We start from the raw sequence: 15813 nt of genomic DNA, 5'->3' as shown, positions 1-15813 counted from the left end.
TGGGCAGAAGACCTAAATAGACATTTCACCAAAGAAGAAATACAGATGGACAAGAGGCACATGAAAAGCTGCTCAACATCACTAATTATTAGAGAAATACAAATGAAACCTGCAATGAGGTATCACCTCACACCAGTAAGAATGAGCATTATCAAAAAATCTAGAAACAATAAATGCTGGAGAGGGTGTGGAGAACAGGAAACCCTCTTGCACTTTTGGTGGGAATGTAAATTGATACAACCACTATGGAGAACAGTATGCAGGTTCCTTAAAAAACTAAAAATAGAACTACCATATGAACCAGCAATGCTACTACTGGGCATATACCCTGAGAAAACCAGAATTCAAAAAGAGACATGTACCCCAATATTCATTGCAGCACTGTTTACAATAGCCAGGACACCTAAATGACACCTAAATGGAAGCAACCTAAATGACCACTGACAGATGAATGGATAAAGAAGGTGTGGCACATATATGCAGCAAAATTGAGTTATTTATAGTAAGGTGGATGGACCTAGAGTCTGTCATACAGAATGAAGTAAGTCAGAAAGAGAAAAACAAATACCATATTCTAACACATATATATGGAATCTAAAAAAAAAAAAAAAAAAATTGGTACTGATGAACCTAGTGCCAGGGCAGGAATAAAGACATAGACCTAGAGAATGGACTTGAGGACATGGGATGGGAGGGGGAAGCTGGTGTGAAGTTAGAGTAGCATCAACATATATACACTACCGAATGTAAAATAGTTATCTAGTGGGAAGCAGCAGCATAGCACAGGGAGATTAGCTCGGTGCTTTGTGACCACCTAGAGGGATGGGATAGGGAAGGTGGGAGGGAGGCTTGAGAGGGAGGGGACATGGGGATATATGTATGCATATGGCTGATTCACTTTTTTGTACAGTGAAAATTAACAGTATTGTGAAGCAATTATACTCCTTTAAAGATCTATTATTTTTAAAAAGACAACTAATTTCTTTTAAATTATCAAAATACATCATTTTATAAATTGGTTTTATGTATAGGTATGTCCTTAGGTGAAGTAATATTTAAAGATAATACTTTCTTTATCTCCTCTTTCCTTCTTTGGAGTTACTTTTTTTACTTTAGGAGAGTGTAACTTTTTTTTACTTCAGGAGAGTGTAATTTTGATGGGTTGCTATACTAAGAAAAGGAAGGGTTGTAGGAGAGACTTACTGACTTGTTTCTTTATAATGTCTGTGTAGACTCTGTGATATGATGAGGGGTTCAGTAATGAAGTAGGAATTTTAGAGACATTACTCAACCTCCACCATTCTTCTTTACAAAGCTATACATCTCTTTTGAATATGGAGGACAGCTTAAATCCAAGACAGTTCCTCCCTCAATAAGAGGTTCCAAGATGTAATTCTAAAAGCAGAAGGAAATTTTTGAGTTATTTCCAAATCTGGTTGTGTGATAATATAAAGTACAACTATGAAGAATTTAAGACTCTCTATCCAAGTAGCAAAAGAGAAGATTTTTCCACATATTTTTTGCCCACTAACTTTCAAGAAATGATTCTTTAAAAATAAGAAAGGAAAAAAAAAAAGAAATTTTTCTAGCCAAATGGAGAATCTGATCATATTTTGCAAACTTTAAACTTGAATTTACCTTGCCTTCAAAATTGAATGTGTTCATTCTGCAAAATAGTATTAAAAACAAACAGATAGTTTTTAAAAAGAGGGATTGAAGACTATCTAGTTTTTCCTTTTTTTTTTTTCTTTTTAAAACAGGCTGCTTTTTTTTTTTAATTTATTTATTTATTTTGGGCTGTGTTGGGTCTTCGTTTCTGTGTGAGGGCCCTCTCCAGTTGCGGCAAGCGGGGACCACTCTTCATCGCGACGCGCAGGCCTCTCACTGTCGTGGCCTCTCTTGTTGCGGAGCACAGGCTCCAGACGCGCAGGCTCAGTAGTTTTGGCTCACGGACCCAGTCGCTCCGCGGCATGCGGGATCCTCCCAGACCAGGGCTCGAACCCGTGTCCCCTGCATTAGCAGGCAGACTCTCAACCACTGCGCCACCAGGGAAGCCCCTAGTTTTTCCTTTTTGATTTTCCTACTTCGGTATTTTAGTTCAGGATTATAAAATACAAACTAAATTGAATGGAAATTCTGTATTCTATTTCCTGGTCTTGTAGCACTTACTAATTTTGCCTCAGATAACGTCAGGTTTATTTATAAAAAAAATTATGACACTCAATTTGTAATGAGCAGTTTACTCTTCGTTTTAACCTAAGTAAAATGCATTTTATGTTAGCAGTTGTCTTAAAATGTTTTTTGATATTCTATAAATAAAACCTCCTTTTTAAAAAATTTGATAATATATAGGGCAGAGAAGAATTCTTGAAAAAACTCACTCGAGGTGAAGTGGCTAATGGAATGCTGATTCAGGTAATCCGAATTTGCTTTCAATATTTTATTCTTCCTTTAATTTACATTTTACATAGCATTTTAAATTTGCCTGTAATGAGGCATCTTTTCACTACTTGGTTTGCAAGCCAGCAGTTTTCTCTCCTTAGTTGATGACAGTTGCCCTCTGTGTACGACTAGCAGTGTCTGATCATGCATAAAGAAACTGACCTCTCATATACATATCTCATTTTGTGGTTTAATGGGAATTTCTGCCAGCCTAGTAAAAGGGCAGTGGGATCTTATTCCCAAGTGTCTCTTTAGTTTGCTTTGTGATGATGTTATGTTTTCTTTACTTTTAATGTCTTTCAATTGGACTCTTTTATTTAAGACTGAAAAGAAAACATGCTATGATATTTCTATATAAAGATTTTGAAACTAAAGCATTATAACTACCAAAATCAATTTTACTTTTTTAAAAATCTTTATCTACCACCTGCATATCCTTTGGGACCTAGATTGGATGTTCTGAACACTGGCATGTTTGTAGACTGCCTCCCCTTCAGAAATACATAAATATTTGAAACCATTACTATAAAAAGAATAAAATCAAGAGGCAAAACAGTCTAAGACAGTGTTAATTTTAAAAATTATTTGAGATTATCTGCACCTCTGTTCCTCTTTGAAGCAAACACAAATTTTGTGATTTTTTTCTATTGGGAAATTCGATATTTTAAAACATATAAAAGCAGTGTCTCTCTAATTCTATATGCTTGAAAATGCCAAATTCCCTAATTTATTTCTCTCTGTAGATAAGCCCAATAATTCCATAATCTTCCAATCCTTTTTGCTTAATAGTTTGTTATTAACTTCATGTTTATTAGTTTTATTTGGTCTTAGAATGCAGAAATTACATATATTTCACTATTTGTCATTAACGTGCCATCTAACCTTATTATCCTCCAGTACTTAAGGATATTTGATTTTTATTGTCTATTAAATTTTTTCCTCATTTTTTGTAATATTATCTCAGTTCTTTTTAAATATGCTATATTCGTACCTATTGCTTTTTTATGGTGACATTTATTGTTTTGATTTTTAGACATTACTGACCAGCACAGGATAGAGTCTCAATAAATGTTTAGGTAATTAATAACAATGAATCATTTAAAAAATCTTTGCTGGCAGAAAAGACTGTTTTCCCTTCAAGAAGAACAGGCACTTGAGAAGCAGGAACTTATGAGAAAGAAAGCAATATATGCCTTAGCACTGGCAGAAATGGAGATACCACTGCTTAAACTAGAAGAAGAAGCTGTAAAACTCAGAACTTGCCACAAAGAACATTCTGATGTAAGCATTTATAATTAATCCAGAAACTAATTTGCAGGAATATTCAGGTCAATAAATCATCTATGCGATTTTACATTATCATTTGGAAAATTATGATTTCACATAGGAAGACATAAAAGCATGGACAAAATAAGTAACTATTTTATGACCATACAACTGATCTACAGTGGTATTATATAGCAAGACTATTAACGCTATTACCTGGAATCCCACACTTTATCTTAGAGAGTACTTAGGAAAAGCAGTTTTCAAATGGGTGAGTAGTGATTTATCTGGTATAATTACCCACTGTAGTAAAGTTAATTCAAAGTCTTCACTGCTTGTTAATAAAATTCCAAAGCTACGTTTGCTCAAATATAGAATATAATGCATCTTGACATTTTCGTGGTAAATTTTTGATGTATGTAAATGAAGGTAAGACAGCTGGGATGGAAAATAAAGCAAATGTTGATAAAATATTTTCAAAACAACAAGTTTATGGCAGTAACTGATATTACTAGCCCTTCCCAAAGAAAAATTTAGTAGAAAAATATGCATACATCATATCATTAGTCTTTTGGAGAATTAGAAGGTGTGGTAGGAATTATACATTCTTGTCCTTGGCTGCAGGGAGGACGTACGTATATTCATTTAGGCCATTTTGGCAACAGCGTTTTTTCTTTCTTTGCAAATGATGATGTAACTTTATATTCTTAGTCTTTAATAATTTTCAAAATTTCATTATTTTAAAAACTTAGTGATTTTCAAAGTTCTCCTATTACGAATGTTTATTTTTGTCTTCAAAGCATCTCTCTGAAGTAGGCAAGAGAGAGTTTATCTGTAATATAGACATGAGAAAACTTGGGCCTACTTGCATGAAGCCACTTGTACAATGCCATAAACCATGGAAACAGCAAATTCTGAGTGTACTTCTCGGGGCTTCTAAACGCTTATCCTAGAGCTCATGTAATGAATATATAACCAGTTCTAACACCTAGTGAGATAAATGATTTTAATAATGGCTCCTCCTTACATTAATGATAGGAGTTTATTAATTGCCTCAAAGCCTTGGTGTAATCATCTGAGTATGATAATGAATTCCAGAAAAGATTAATGACTTTTTTCTTATTTTATAATAGCCATTGTTTTATACCTTCTTGTAGTTCAGTAATCATTTTTGTTTTATTATTCTTTAATAGTGTATAAATCATAAGAACTATTAATTTAGCATAAACTCCTTTAAAGAGTAAGTTTTCATACACTTTCTATAATGATTGCTGAAAATTTGGAGTTTTAATTTTGGTTAAAATATTTTAAATATTGTGAGGAAAATTTATTATTTCTATGTGAGTTTATTAGTTTTTGTTACTTAGCTAAAATTGATTAGACTTTTATTTTCTTGGGTAATTCAAATTGAATATTGGGATTATGGATATCCTAGTATGTTTTTGTAATTCATGTGTGGTGAATTCCTTTCCTTTTATACCAAAATATATGTTGTTGTTATTAAAATAGTTGCTTGGGAACTACCTGGTCTAAACCAAGATAATTGGATTGTAAATGTTGCACATCTTAATTTCTAAATGTCCTATAGTTACTAGGTGAAATAATTGAGAGGAAAGAATATGTTAAAAGACATGTAGAGAAAACAGAGAAAAAATTACGAAGAAAGGTGAAGAAAACCCAGGATGCATTAAAGAAAACTGCGGTAAGAAATTTAATGTCAAAAAATAATTTTGAATTTACAGTCTTTTAATCTCAATGAAAACTATGCCAGCAAATTTAATTTTAGGTGGATGTCTCTCATTTCTAATTGGTTGCACTAAATTGATTCTGCATGCATGCATGCACATGGGCGCACGAACACACACACACACACACACACACACAGTCTCTGTGTCTTCATTTTCTCTCTTATAGTGTCTTTCCCACTGGTCTAATGTATCCTCCTGTTACCTTTCCTTCAAAGTAGAGATAGGGATTTGTAGTGTCTAAGATAGTACCATGTTTCTGAAGATGAGACCAATGTACAGATTGAAACATTTGTTAATATCTGACGTCTAAATGTTACCCTCAAGCTGGTACGTAGGCAGCATGAACAAATGGCTATATATCAAAGGACTTCAGGGCTTTTTCCAACTCAGAAATATTTACTCCCTTAAAATCCTCACATCTAACATTCTAACTTTAGAGAATCATTGGATATGGGAAAGTAGAGATAGTCCATTGTCTTTAACTTGCTATCCTCTGGATATATTTTAAAGGTAGCACCAATATGATTTGTTAGTGGACAGCTTGTGGGACATGGGATGGAGGTGTAATCATATCCTTTAAATAAAGTTAACCCTGTACAGGGCCACAAAAGAAATATTTTTTTTAATTGCCAAGGAAAATAATATGTATAATAATAATATTAATATTTTGCATGTTTTTTATATGTCAGTCATTGTTCTAAGTGCTCAGACCTATTAACTAATTTCATCTTCATGATAACCCTATGAAGAGTGTACTATTATTATCTCCATTCTACAGTTGAAGAATCTGATGCATTGTTTCTTAATTAACTTGTTCAGTTTCACCCAGCTTGTTAATTCAATGTATCTGGCACTAGAAGCTCTGCTCCTGACCATTACATTATACTGGTCAAATCATACAGGTTACTTTTATTGACCCCAGTGAAGTAAAATCAGAACTCAATAATAAAAAATATAGCAGAAAGAAAACATATGTAGACCACTGGAAATGTTTTTTAAATCACATTTTCTTTATTTACTTCTGTGGTAAGGAATATTTAGAATTACAAATTACCATTTATTACAAGTGACTGATGATAAACTATAAAGCAAAATTTATGGAATGGGCCAACATTTTAATTTGGTATTACCAATAAATTATTTTGGTAAGAAGAACTAAAAATACTTGGCATATCTATGAAAGGCAAAAAGAACGTGCCATGAGAAAAATTAAAAGAGACATAATTATATACGAAATTGCATAGCAATTTGTTTTAAAATCTTGATGAATTATATAATTTTTTTTTGAAATACAAATGATGAAAACTGGGTGAAGAGAAAAAAATAACAAAAATGGATCAATAACAATAAAATTGGTCTAAACTCTACCAGTAAAGGCAAGAACAAGCACAGATGCTTTATAGGCCTCCCCACAAAACCAGGTAGAGAGCATAAGAAAGCATGGAAAGCTTCTAAATTTATTCTATAAAAATATAACCCTGAAACCATAACTGAAAAGTATTAGCATAAGTAAGAAATCTGTAGGTGATCTCACTTATGAACATAGATGACAAAATCTTAAATATATCAGTGAATTGAATTTTACAGTGTGCTAAAAATAATATACTTTACAAAATAAGATTCCTTTGAAGAATGTGAAGATGACTGAGCATAAACAAGTGTACTAATATAATTCACTGCATTTACACAAGTGAAAGACAGCCTAAAATATTTGATAAAATTTGAAAGCCACTGATTTATTTAAAAAAACCTCTTAACTGTCTAGATATATAATGAAAACATCCATACCTTAATAACATGTGTTATACTGTCTACCAGTATTTTCCAGCAAACATGATACTTAATTATGAAACATTAAAAATAAGTCCATTAAAATCAGGAACAAAACTTCAGGCCAGCTCTTACAACCCAGCACACTGCTGTTATTGATGACAAATTACTTGTAACGTGTCACAAAAGATAAAACATATGTGTTCAAGACTGCAGTGGAATGCCACCACGGTTCTTATATCCACATCTGAATATTTGCTAAAATATTAACTAAAAATTGCCAAAGGTTAACAAATATAAATAAATTCCAATGAAAAACATGGCTGAATACTTTGTGTGTATGCTCAGTATTATAGAAGTTACTAAGAGTTTGAGGGTTAGAGAAGAAGGGTTCATTTTCTTTTGTTTGTCCTTCAAATTGATTTGTCTTTCCAATTACTACTGAGTACTTAAAATGTCTTAAACATTGTTGGAACTTCCTGGAGTTGGAGAAGTAAAAGAAGAAGTTGGTTCACTCAAGAAACACATCATCTTGCTGGGGATCAGACAAGGAAACAGACAGCCTTAATGCATTGTGAGCAGAGCCACGACAATGGTGTAATGGTGTGGGAAGAGTCAAGAAGGAGGAAACGCAGCTGAATCAAGGGCATCCAGGAAGATTTTTCAGGGGAGGTGATGCCTAAGAATGATAATTACTAATGGAGAAATTGAAGGTTGAATATTTGCCTTGCCGTGATGTTTAGAGAACAGAGATGATATACACAAAAAGACTAAAAGATTAATTGCCACTGGAAGCCTTCAACAAATGGTTTCCATTATTATTGTTAGCATTATTATTATTATTATAAATTTTAACTTGAAGAAATGAAGTAAGGGCTTTTTAGAAACAGATCTTGTGTTTGCAAAGCAAGGAGATCATGTGAGACTGCTATGTGTTTGTGGAATTGCAAGCACTTCGGTATGACCAGAGTTATAAGAGTTATAAGAGTGCAAATATATGAAGCTAGTGAGACGGGCAATGCCTAGATGAAGAAATGCCTTGTGTGTCATTCTATGGAACCCCATCCTGAAGAAACTTGCAAACATCATTAATAGCATTTATTAAGTCCTCATTATGTTGACTGGTATATAAACAACACTACAGCAGCATTTCTACCTTCTAAGAACCTAAGTTAGACAAATAATTTTATCTTTTACTGTGTCTAAGCATTTCAGTCATGGGCCAAGCTAAACAGTATTACTGAATTTTATGTTTAACCTCAAGTTAAATCTTAAGTGTGGAATCTGGACATATTGTACTTAGATAACATAATAGTATTTATTGAATATTAAATAAATATTTAAAATATCTGAAATTAATAATTTAGAATCTGAATATAATTTTTATTATCTTTTTTTTGTGTGTGTGGTACACGGGCCTCTCACTGTTGTGGCCTCTCCCGTTGCAGAGCACAGGCTCCGGACGCGCAGGTCCAGTGGCCATGGCTCACGGGCCCAGCTGCTCCGCAGCATGTGGGATCTTCCCGGACCAGGGCACGAACCCATGTCCCCTGCATCGGCAGGCGGACTCTCAACCACTGTGCCACCAGGGAAGCCCCTATCTAATATTTTTTAAATATGTGGTTTTCAAATTTTTGAGATAAGGAGATAATGAAAAATCTTGTATGATAAAACATTAATTAACTTCATTTTAGATTTCTAGACCCTTCTGGGTCTGGACATGAAACTGTCTTTGGGTGGAAAGCCTCAAAGTTGCTGAAACCTGTGTCACCAGGCTAGAGAAAAAAATAAGCCAAAGAATTATAAATGTACTGTTCATATGCCTCGATTCCCATTTGATCTAGTGACACTTCAGCATTCATCAAGACTCACAAATGGTTCTTAGAGTCCCCAAGCTTTTGCTCACTCAAGATATGCAGATGTTGATATATACTCTTTGTTTTTGTTTTTTTGTTTTTTGGTGTTTTTTTTTGCGGTACGCGGGCCTCTCACTGTTGTGGCCTCTCCCGTTGCGGAGCACAGGCTCCGGAAGCGCAGGCTCAGCGGCCATGGCTCGGGCCCAGCCACTCCGCGGCATGTGGGATCTTCCCGGACCGGGGCACGAACCCGCGTCCCCTGCATCAGCAGGCGGACTCTCAACCACTGCACCACCAGGGAAGCCCGATATATACTCTTGATCGACATGTGGCATCTAACAATTTCTTTTCACACTGTGGGGACATCTTTAATATTTTTGATGCCATGGAAGGGGATATGGTGCTCACATTTACCAAAGACTCACTGATGGTACCCATGAAAGGTGTCAAAATACACTTTTTGCTTTTCACTGCTGTCTGCAGGAATTGCACTCTTTCTTTCCTTTAGTGTAAAATCCTCTGGCACCACCTTCAGCATCGCTGAATTGGCTGGTATGGTCTAAGTTGTTGACCCCATTGCTTCTGAAATCTCAGTTTCCAATGAAAATCATTATTGAAGATTGCGGCATGCGTTATGGAATCTGAACGAAAAGTCAGGTTTAGTGATAGCATGCTGTACCCGCAATTGCCCAGCCTCTCTAACTTGTTCCTACTTATTTTTACCCATACTTGTGCCTCCTCACACTTTTTGTTTGGTTGAATTTTCTCCCAGAAATAACATAATATTCTAGTAGGCCCACTGAAGAATCCTTGTCAGCCATCTCAACTACCTTCTGGTACCAAACAAACAAACAAACCAAAAAACAAACAAACAAAAAAAAAACCCATTTATTAGTAGAAGAGTTCCAGAAGTTCCAGAAAAAAAAAAAAGAAAAGAAGGGATTATATGAAAATTCGAATACAGTACTCAATTTTCCAAATCTTGGACAAACAGAAGAGTTTTATAGGAAAATAAGTATAAAAGATTAGCAATTCATTCTTGAAATCTGTAAGAATAGAGAAAGAATTAGAAAGCACATGGGGAAAACTGGAGGAAAACAGGAGCAACGGGAGCAGCTGAGACTGAGAAATCCACTAGGAGAGCAGCACCAGCTAGAAGCAGTGCGAGACGTGGGGAAAAACAACCTTCAGTGAGTCAGTCACCCAGTCAGTGAATCAGTCCGTCAACATAAACACCAACAGTTATGAAGGGATCATGGAAAAATCGATACAAAATCAAATCTCCAACCTGGAATGGGACTGGCCAGCCTTTTGGGGAATTGTGCTTGTATTAAACATTGACTCCTTTTTCTTAAACATCAGAACAATATATATTCTTGCCTGCCTTTAGTGTACATGTTTGATAACCCGTGACCACATGCTGGCATCTTAAGAGACATGCCTTTCAGTTGTGCATGTATGTGTGTGGGAAGAGAGACAAGTTAGTGCAGGGTAGAGAGGGAGGGAGAGGAAGGGCGTAGAGAGAGAATAGATAGTTATAACCCATCTTTTAGAAAACCTTATCAGATGTAAGAGAAGAGAACATGAACCTAAGTTGTTACTTATATTGATAAGAGATTACTATTTGCTTTTAATTGTTCACATGGCCAAAAGTATTTGTGTTTCTAAATTGCAAGGATTTGAAAATCCTAGTACTTAAAATATTCCTGAATTTTTTTTCAGGATAAACGCTCAATAACTTTTAAAGAAATAGAGACCACTAAAAGTAAAATAATTATTTATCATGCAAAAATAAATCAATTGAATAAAGACTTAGAAGAAAAACAAAAGGAAAAGAATGTTTTTGACCACACACTTGACTGTTTAAAGTAAGTAAAATTTATCAAAATATTAAATGCTTAATATGTGATTTATAAAAGAGATGGGATCAAATTTCCATGTTTAAAATTTATTCTTCAAATGATCCATATTTTCTGTCATGATTTGATGTGAAATATATATGTGATATTTGATAATTTTGGTTTAAAAACAATCATAAATTGCTGTCATTTTTCATTGCTCCTCTGGGTTTATTCTTATTGTAATAACTACTAATGTTTCTCCTTTGTCAAGCATAAGAACTTTTATTCATTATGAAATTCATAACCTCTCCCACTAATTTCAGCATTTTTCACTTATATGACTTGGTTAATGATATATATTTTTTCACCCAACCTTTTTTGATAACAGTTTTGAGGTAAGAGTTTAGAGATTCTATAAAACCTCATGTAATTTATTCACATTAATTGTCCTCAAAAGCCTCTTATACAGTCCCCTCATTAGTCTCGGGCATACCTGACAAAGGCATTTCACTTTGAGAATGTTCATGCTTTAAGACTCTTACTGTATCCATAGACCCCCACTTAGAATTTACATACTCTTCCTTTACTCTTCTTGGTTCGTATTGAGTATTTCCTATTTTATAATACATTGAGGACAGGATTTGGAGGACTACTGGAGGAATATGCATTGGTCACATTTAGGAATGCTGGTCTGATTTAAATATAGAAGGCTAATACAGCATTAGCAAAATCATAAATCATAACACTTGAGGGATAAAGTGTCAGAAAAATAGTTATGCACAATCTAATACCATGTATCTTAATGGAGTTAAGTCAATGAACTCAACAAGGATTTGTTTAGCTATTACAACAGGATTTTATTTTTTATTTAAGTTTATTACAAAACTTACTTTCAAAATGATCATACAGCTTTACCTGAAAATTACTAAATCATATACAGAATATCAGGTAAGATATTACCTGATATTACTTTGAAAGATATGTATCCACATTGTTTAATATCTATAAGAATATTTGGGGACTCAAAGGGATAAGTGTGAAATTATATAATTTACACTAAACTTATATTTTGTTCAGGAGCTGATGATTTTTTTTCCAGGATTCTTACCATTTCAATTCTTAAATTTTCTTCCATCCTGTGCCTAGATTATATTGCTTTTCAGGCAAGAACAGTCACCGTATACCAGTGAATCAATTCCATCCCTAAACTTGACCAAACTCTGCCTTTGCCCTGGAAGAGGAGAAAATGAATAACTGACACTGTGTATCATTTACAAATCTATTAATTAACAGTGATGATGGACAGTGTCAAGTAAGATTTAAAGCTAAGATTGATTGACTTCCTAGTGTGCCAGGCGTTTTGTGGGCAATCTAAGCACCTATCTCATCCAGTTCTCACAGTGAATTCTTAAATCCTGTCATAACATTCCCACATGAATGCCAGAGAAACAGAGACTCAGGGAAATTAAATAATTAAGATTGCACTGCTAATTAGTGGTAGAGCTACTCCAGCTTAGGTTTGTCCTGTTCCAAAGTGTGTGCTCTTTGTTTTTTTTGTTTGTTTGTTTGTTTGTTTTTTACATCTTTATTGGAGTATAATTGCTTTACAATGGTGTGGTAGTTTCTGCTTTATAACAAAGTGAATCAGTTATACATATACATATGTTCCCATATCTCTTCCCTCTTGCGTCTCGCTCCCTCCCACCCTCCATCCCTATCCCACCCCTCTAGGTGGTTACAAAGCACGGAGCTGATCTCCCTGTGCTATGCTGCGGCTTCCCACTAGCTATCTATTTTACATTTGGTAGTGTATATATGTCCATGCCACTCTCTCACTTTGTCACAGCTTACCCTTCCCCCTCCCCATATCCTCAAGTCCATTCTCTAGTAGGTCTGTGTCTTTATTCCCATCTTACCCCTAGGTTCTTCATGACATTTTTTTTCCTTAGATTCCATATATATGTGTTAGCATACGGTATTTGTCTTTCTCTTTCTGACTTACTTCACTCTGTACGACAGACTCTAGGTCCATCCAGCTCACTACAAATAACTCAATTTTGTTTCTTTTTATGGCTAATATTCCATTGTATATATGTGCCACATCTTCTTTATCCATTCATCCGATGATGGACACATAGGTTGCTTCCATCTCCTGGCTATTGTAAATAGAGCTGCAATGAACATTTTTGTACATGACTCTTTTTGAATTATGGTTTTCTCAGGGTATATGCCCAGTAGTGGGATTGCTGGGTCATATGGTAGTTCTATTTGTAGTTTTTTAAGGAACCTCCATACTGTTCTCCATAGTGGCTGCACCAATTCACATTCCCACCAGCAGTGCAAGAGTGTTCCCTTTTCTCCACACCTTCTCCAGCATTTACTGTTTCTAGATTTTTTTGATGATGGTCATTCTGACCGGTGTGAGATGATATCTCATTGTAGTTTTGATTTGCATTTCTCTAATGATTAATGATGTTGAGCATCCTTTCATGTGTTTGTTGGCAATCTGTATATCTTCTTTGGAGAAATGTCTCTTTAGGTCTTCTGCCCTTTTTTGGATTGGGTTGTTTCTTTTTTTGTTATTGAGCTGCATGAGCTGCTTGTAAATCTTGGAGATTAATTGACTCCCTAAACTAGGACTGGAACGGAAGATTACTGAAGATTAACTGTACTAGGAATAATCTACTGATACTTTCACTTAGTGTCAATGTTGATATTAGTGAATGCTTACATAGGACATCTCGTAAGAATTATGGATGTTGTTAGTATGAGTGATGAAGTGGAAAAAACAGAGGCAAGACAGATGAAAGGGAAGGACTTTATTCCATTTTAAAGGAGAGACACCCATCTAAAAAATATGACTAGAGTCATGTTTTCAAATTTCCTGATAACAACCATAGTAGAGAGAGAGGAAAAAATGAGTACTTTGTGTTGAGCTGCTGAATCAAATAGAGGTAGTCGGAACTGGATTTGAATTCTGGTTCTGTCATTTACTAATTAGCTTATGCAAGCTAATAATACCAAAGTTTAGCTTTTTCATCTGTTAGATTGCTGAAATAATTATTCTTTCATATGGTGGCGGTTGTATTAAATGAGATATTATATTCAAAGCACATTAACATTTTAGCCCCCCCAAAATTTTAGTCCTGCTGCCTTTATAACTAACTGTGCAAATGATTCAATTTTCCATACCAGTAGAGATGAAAACGAATGTGGGTAACATAAGACTGTGCTGAGCTTTTGCAGCTCTGCTTATTCTAGATTCTGGGTTACTGATCAAGTCTGGCAGTTATTTCTAAAGCATATTTATTTTTGCAGTATTGTTTTAACCACTCTTTGATGCTTTTTCTACTAGTATAGTCCCTAATATAACTACTGATTTCATCATAAAAATAATCATACCTCTGTGTCAGGATGTACTTAGTTGCAAATGACAGAATACACAAGGGCACATATACACACGCGAGGGCACACACATACACACACACATTCAAACACCAGCTTAAACAATAGTGAAACGTGTTATCTTATGTAGCAGGAGGCCTCTAGGTAGGGTAGGCTGCAGGGTTTGTTGATTCAGCAGCTCAGCACATGGTACTCATTTTTGTTTCTTTCTCTGCACTATGGCTGTTGTGAGCAAATTTGAAAACAGGACTCCTTGTTCACATTTAGTGAATTGAGCCCCTTCTACATGGAATTTGGCTCTTGCCTTTCATCTTATTGCACTGTCTTAATATATATGTTTAGTGGTGAATAATAAGCCTCTTGCTGGTTGGCTTAATCTAATCAGAATATACCCTTGGATTTATATGCTGCATGGAGGGGGAGTTCTTCTGGAATGACAACAAAACAGAGGCACACTGGGTAGGCAGCCAAGAGAATCCACTAAATCTCCAGAGATTGTCTTCCACCTGGATCATTTAGATGTAGCTCATGGAGACAGGCCTATGAAAAGGACTAGGGAATTTTTGCATAGCCATTCAGTTCTAAGATTTTTCAATATTGGGTATTTTAAAATGTATCATAAATGCACATTGGAAAATTAAATGTGAATTGATTAATGGCAAATGCAATTCTTTCTTTTGTCATAGGGACCAGTTTATAGCCATGAGAGAGAAAAAGGAACATGCACAAGCTGTGTTTGATCATCTCATAAATGAGAAAAAAGCCTGTGAAGAGAGAATCTATGAGGAAGAACAGAGACACAGAACACTCTTTACCATGAGGCAAAGAACTCTATCAAATGTTAAGGTGAGTATTATTTTTGGACTGTTTTAGAATGAAGGAAATATAGTGATAGTCAAATTAACAGCTAGTTTGAGGCACTCATTTTTCATACTGAAGTAGCAAAGATGTTTAGATTTTTTAAATAAATATGTTAGCGTAATAAACATGCAACGTTTTCTTTTTTTTTAATTTCCTATAAGTAATTATATTCATACAGCATATGAATGCTGTATGCATTCTTTTCAGTGCATTTTATGTGCACTCTCACTTTTCACTGTACTTTTATTTCAAAGTCTACTGATGGCAGGTTATTCAGAGCCATTTTTATATTTTTAACAGGAAATGTGAAAATAGTTTTGTTTCTGAATAAACATTATTTGAATGTTTACCAGCCACTTCTTTTTAAAAAATGAGGATATTTTATACTTGCATATGTTTTAATTGAACAGTAACTAGTCAGAAACAAGGAGATCATATGGTAAAGTGTGTCTTTTTAGATCTGAAGTTTTATTAAGTTTTATAAAGCTATACATATTAAATTTTTGATATATGACTAAATCATATACATTTAGCTAAGTGATTCACATCCCATTTTACATTTCATAAGAGTTTTTGTTACATTTAATTGACATAATAAATACCATGGTTTTTGAAAATATATTT

General features: G+C 34.5%; 1 protein-coding gene across 1 annotated transcript in view; it reads left to right on the top strand.

The window, feature by feature from the left end:
- Nucleotides 1–15813, top strand: part of CCDC178 (coiled-coil domain containing 178) — a gene marked incomplete at both ends in the record, with an annotated part of 366144 nt that overhangs the window by 104468 nt on the left and 245863 nt on the right. Inside the window, 5 exons of the mRNA XM_082640606.1 lie at nucleotides 2353–2415; nucleotides 3562–3723; nucleotides 5297–5410; nucleotides 10805–10950; nucleotides 15015–15174. Of these exons, the coding sequence (XP_082496732.1) occupies nucleotides 2353–2415; nucleotides 3562–3723; nucleotides 5297–5410; nucleotides 10805–10950; nucleotides 15015–15174 (645 nt within the window). The remainder of the gene's footprint in view (nucleotides 1–2352; nucleotides 2416–3561; nucleotides 3724–5296; nucleotides 5411–10804; nucleotides 10951–15014; nucleotides 15175–15813) is intronic.

Source organism: Mesoplodon mirus (assembly GCF_964341445.2).
Source record: "Mesoplodon mirus genome assembly, chromosome: 13".
In the NCBI taxonomy this organism is placed as follows: Eukaryota; Metazoa; Chordata; class Mammalia; order Artiodactyla; family Ziphiidae; genus Mesoplodon; species Mesoplodon mirus.
The sequence above is the reverse complement of the archived record's forward strand: the minus strand, read 5'-3'. Positions and strand labels throughout refer to the sequence as shown.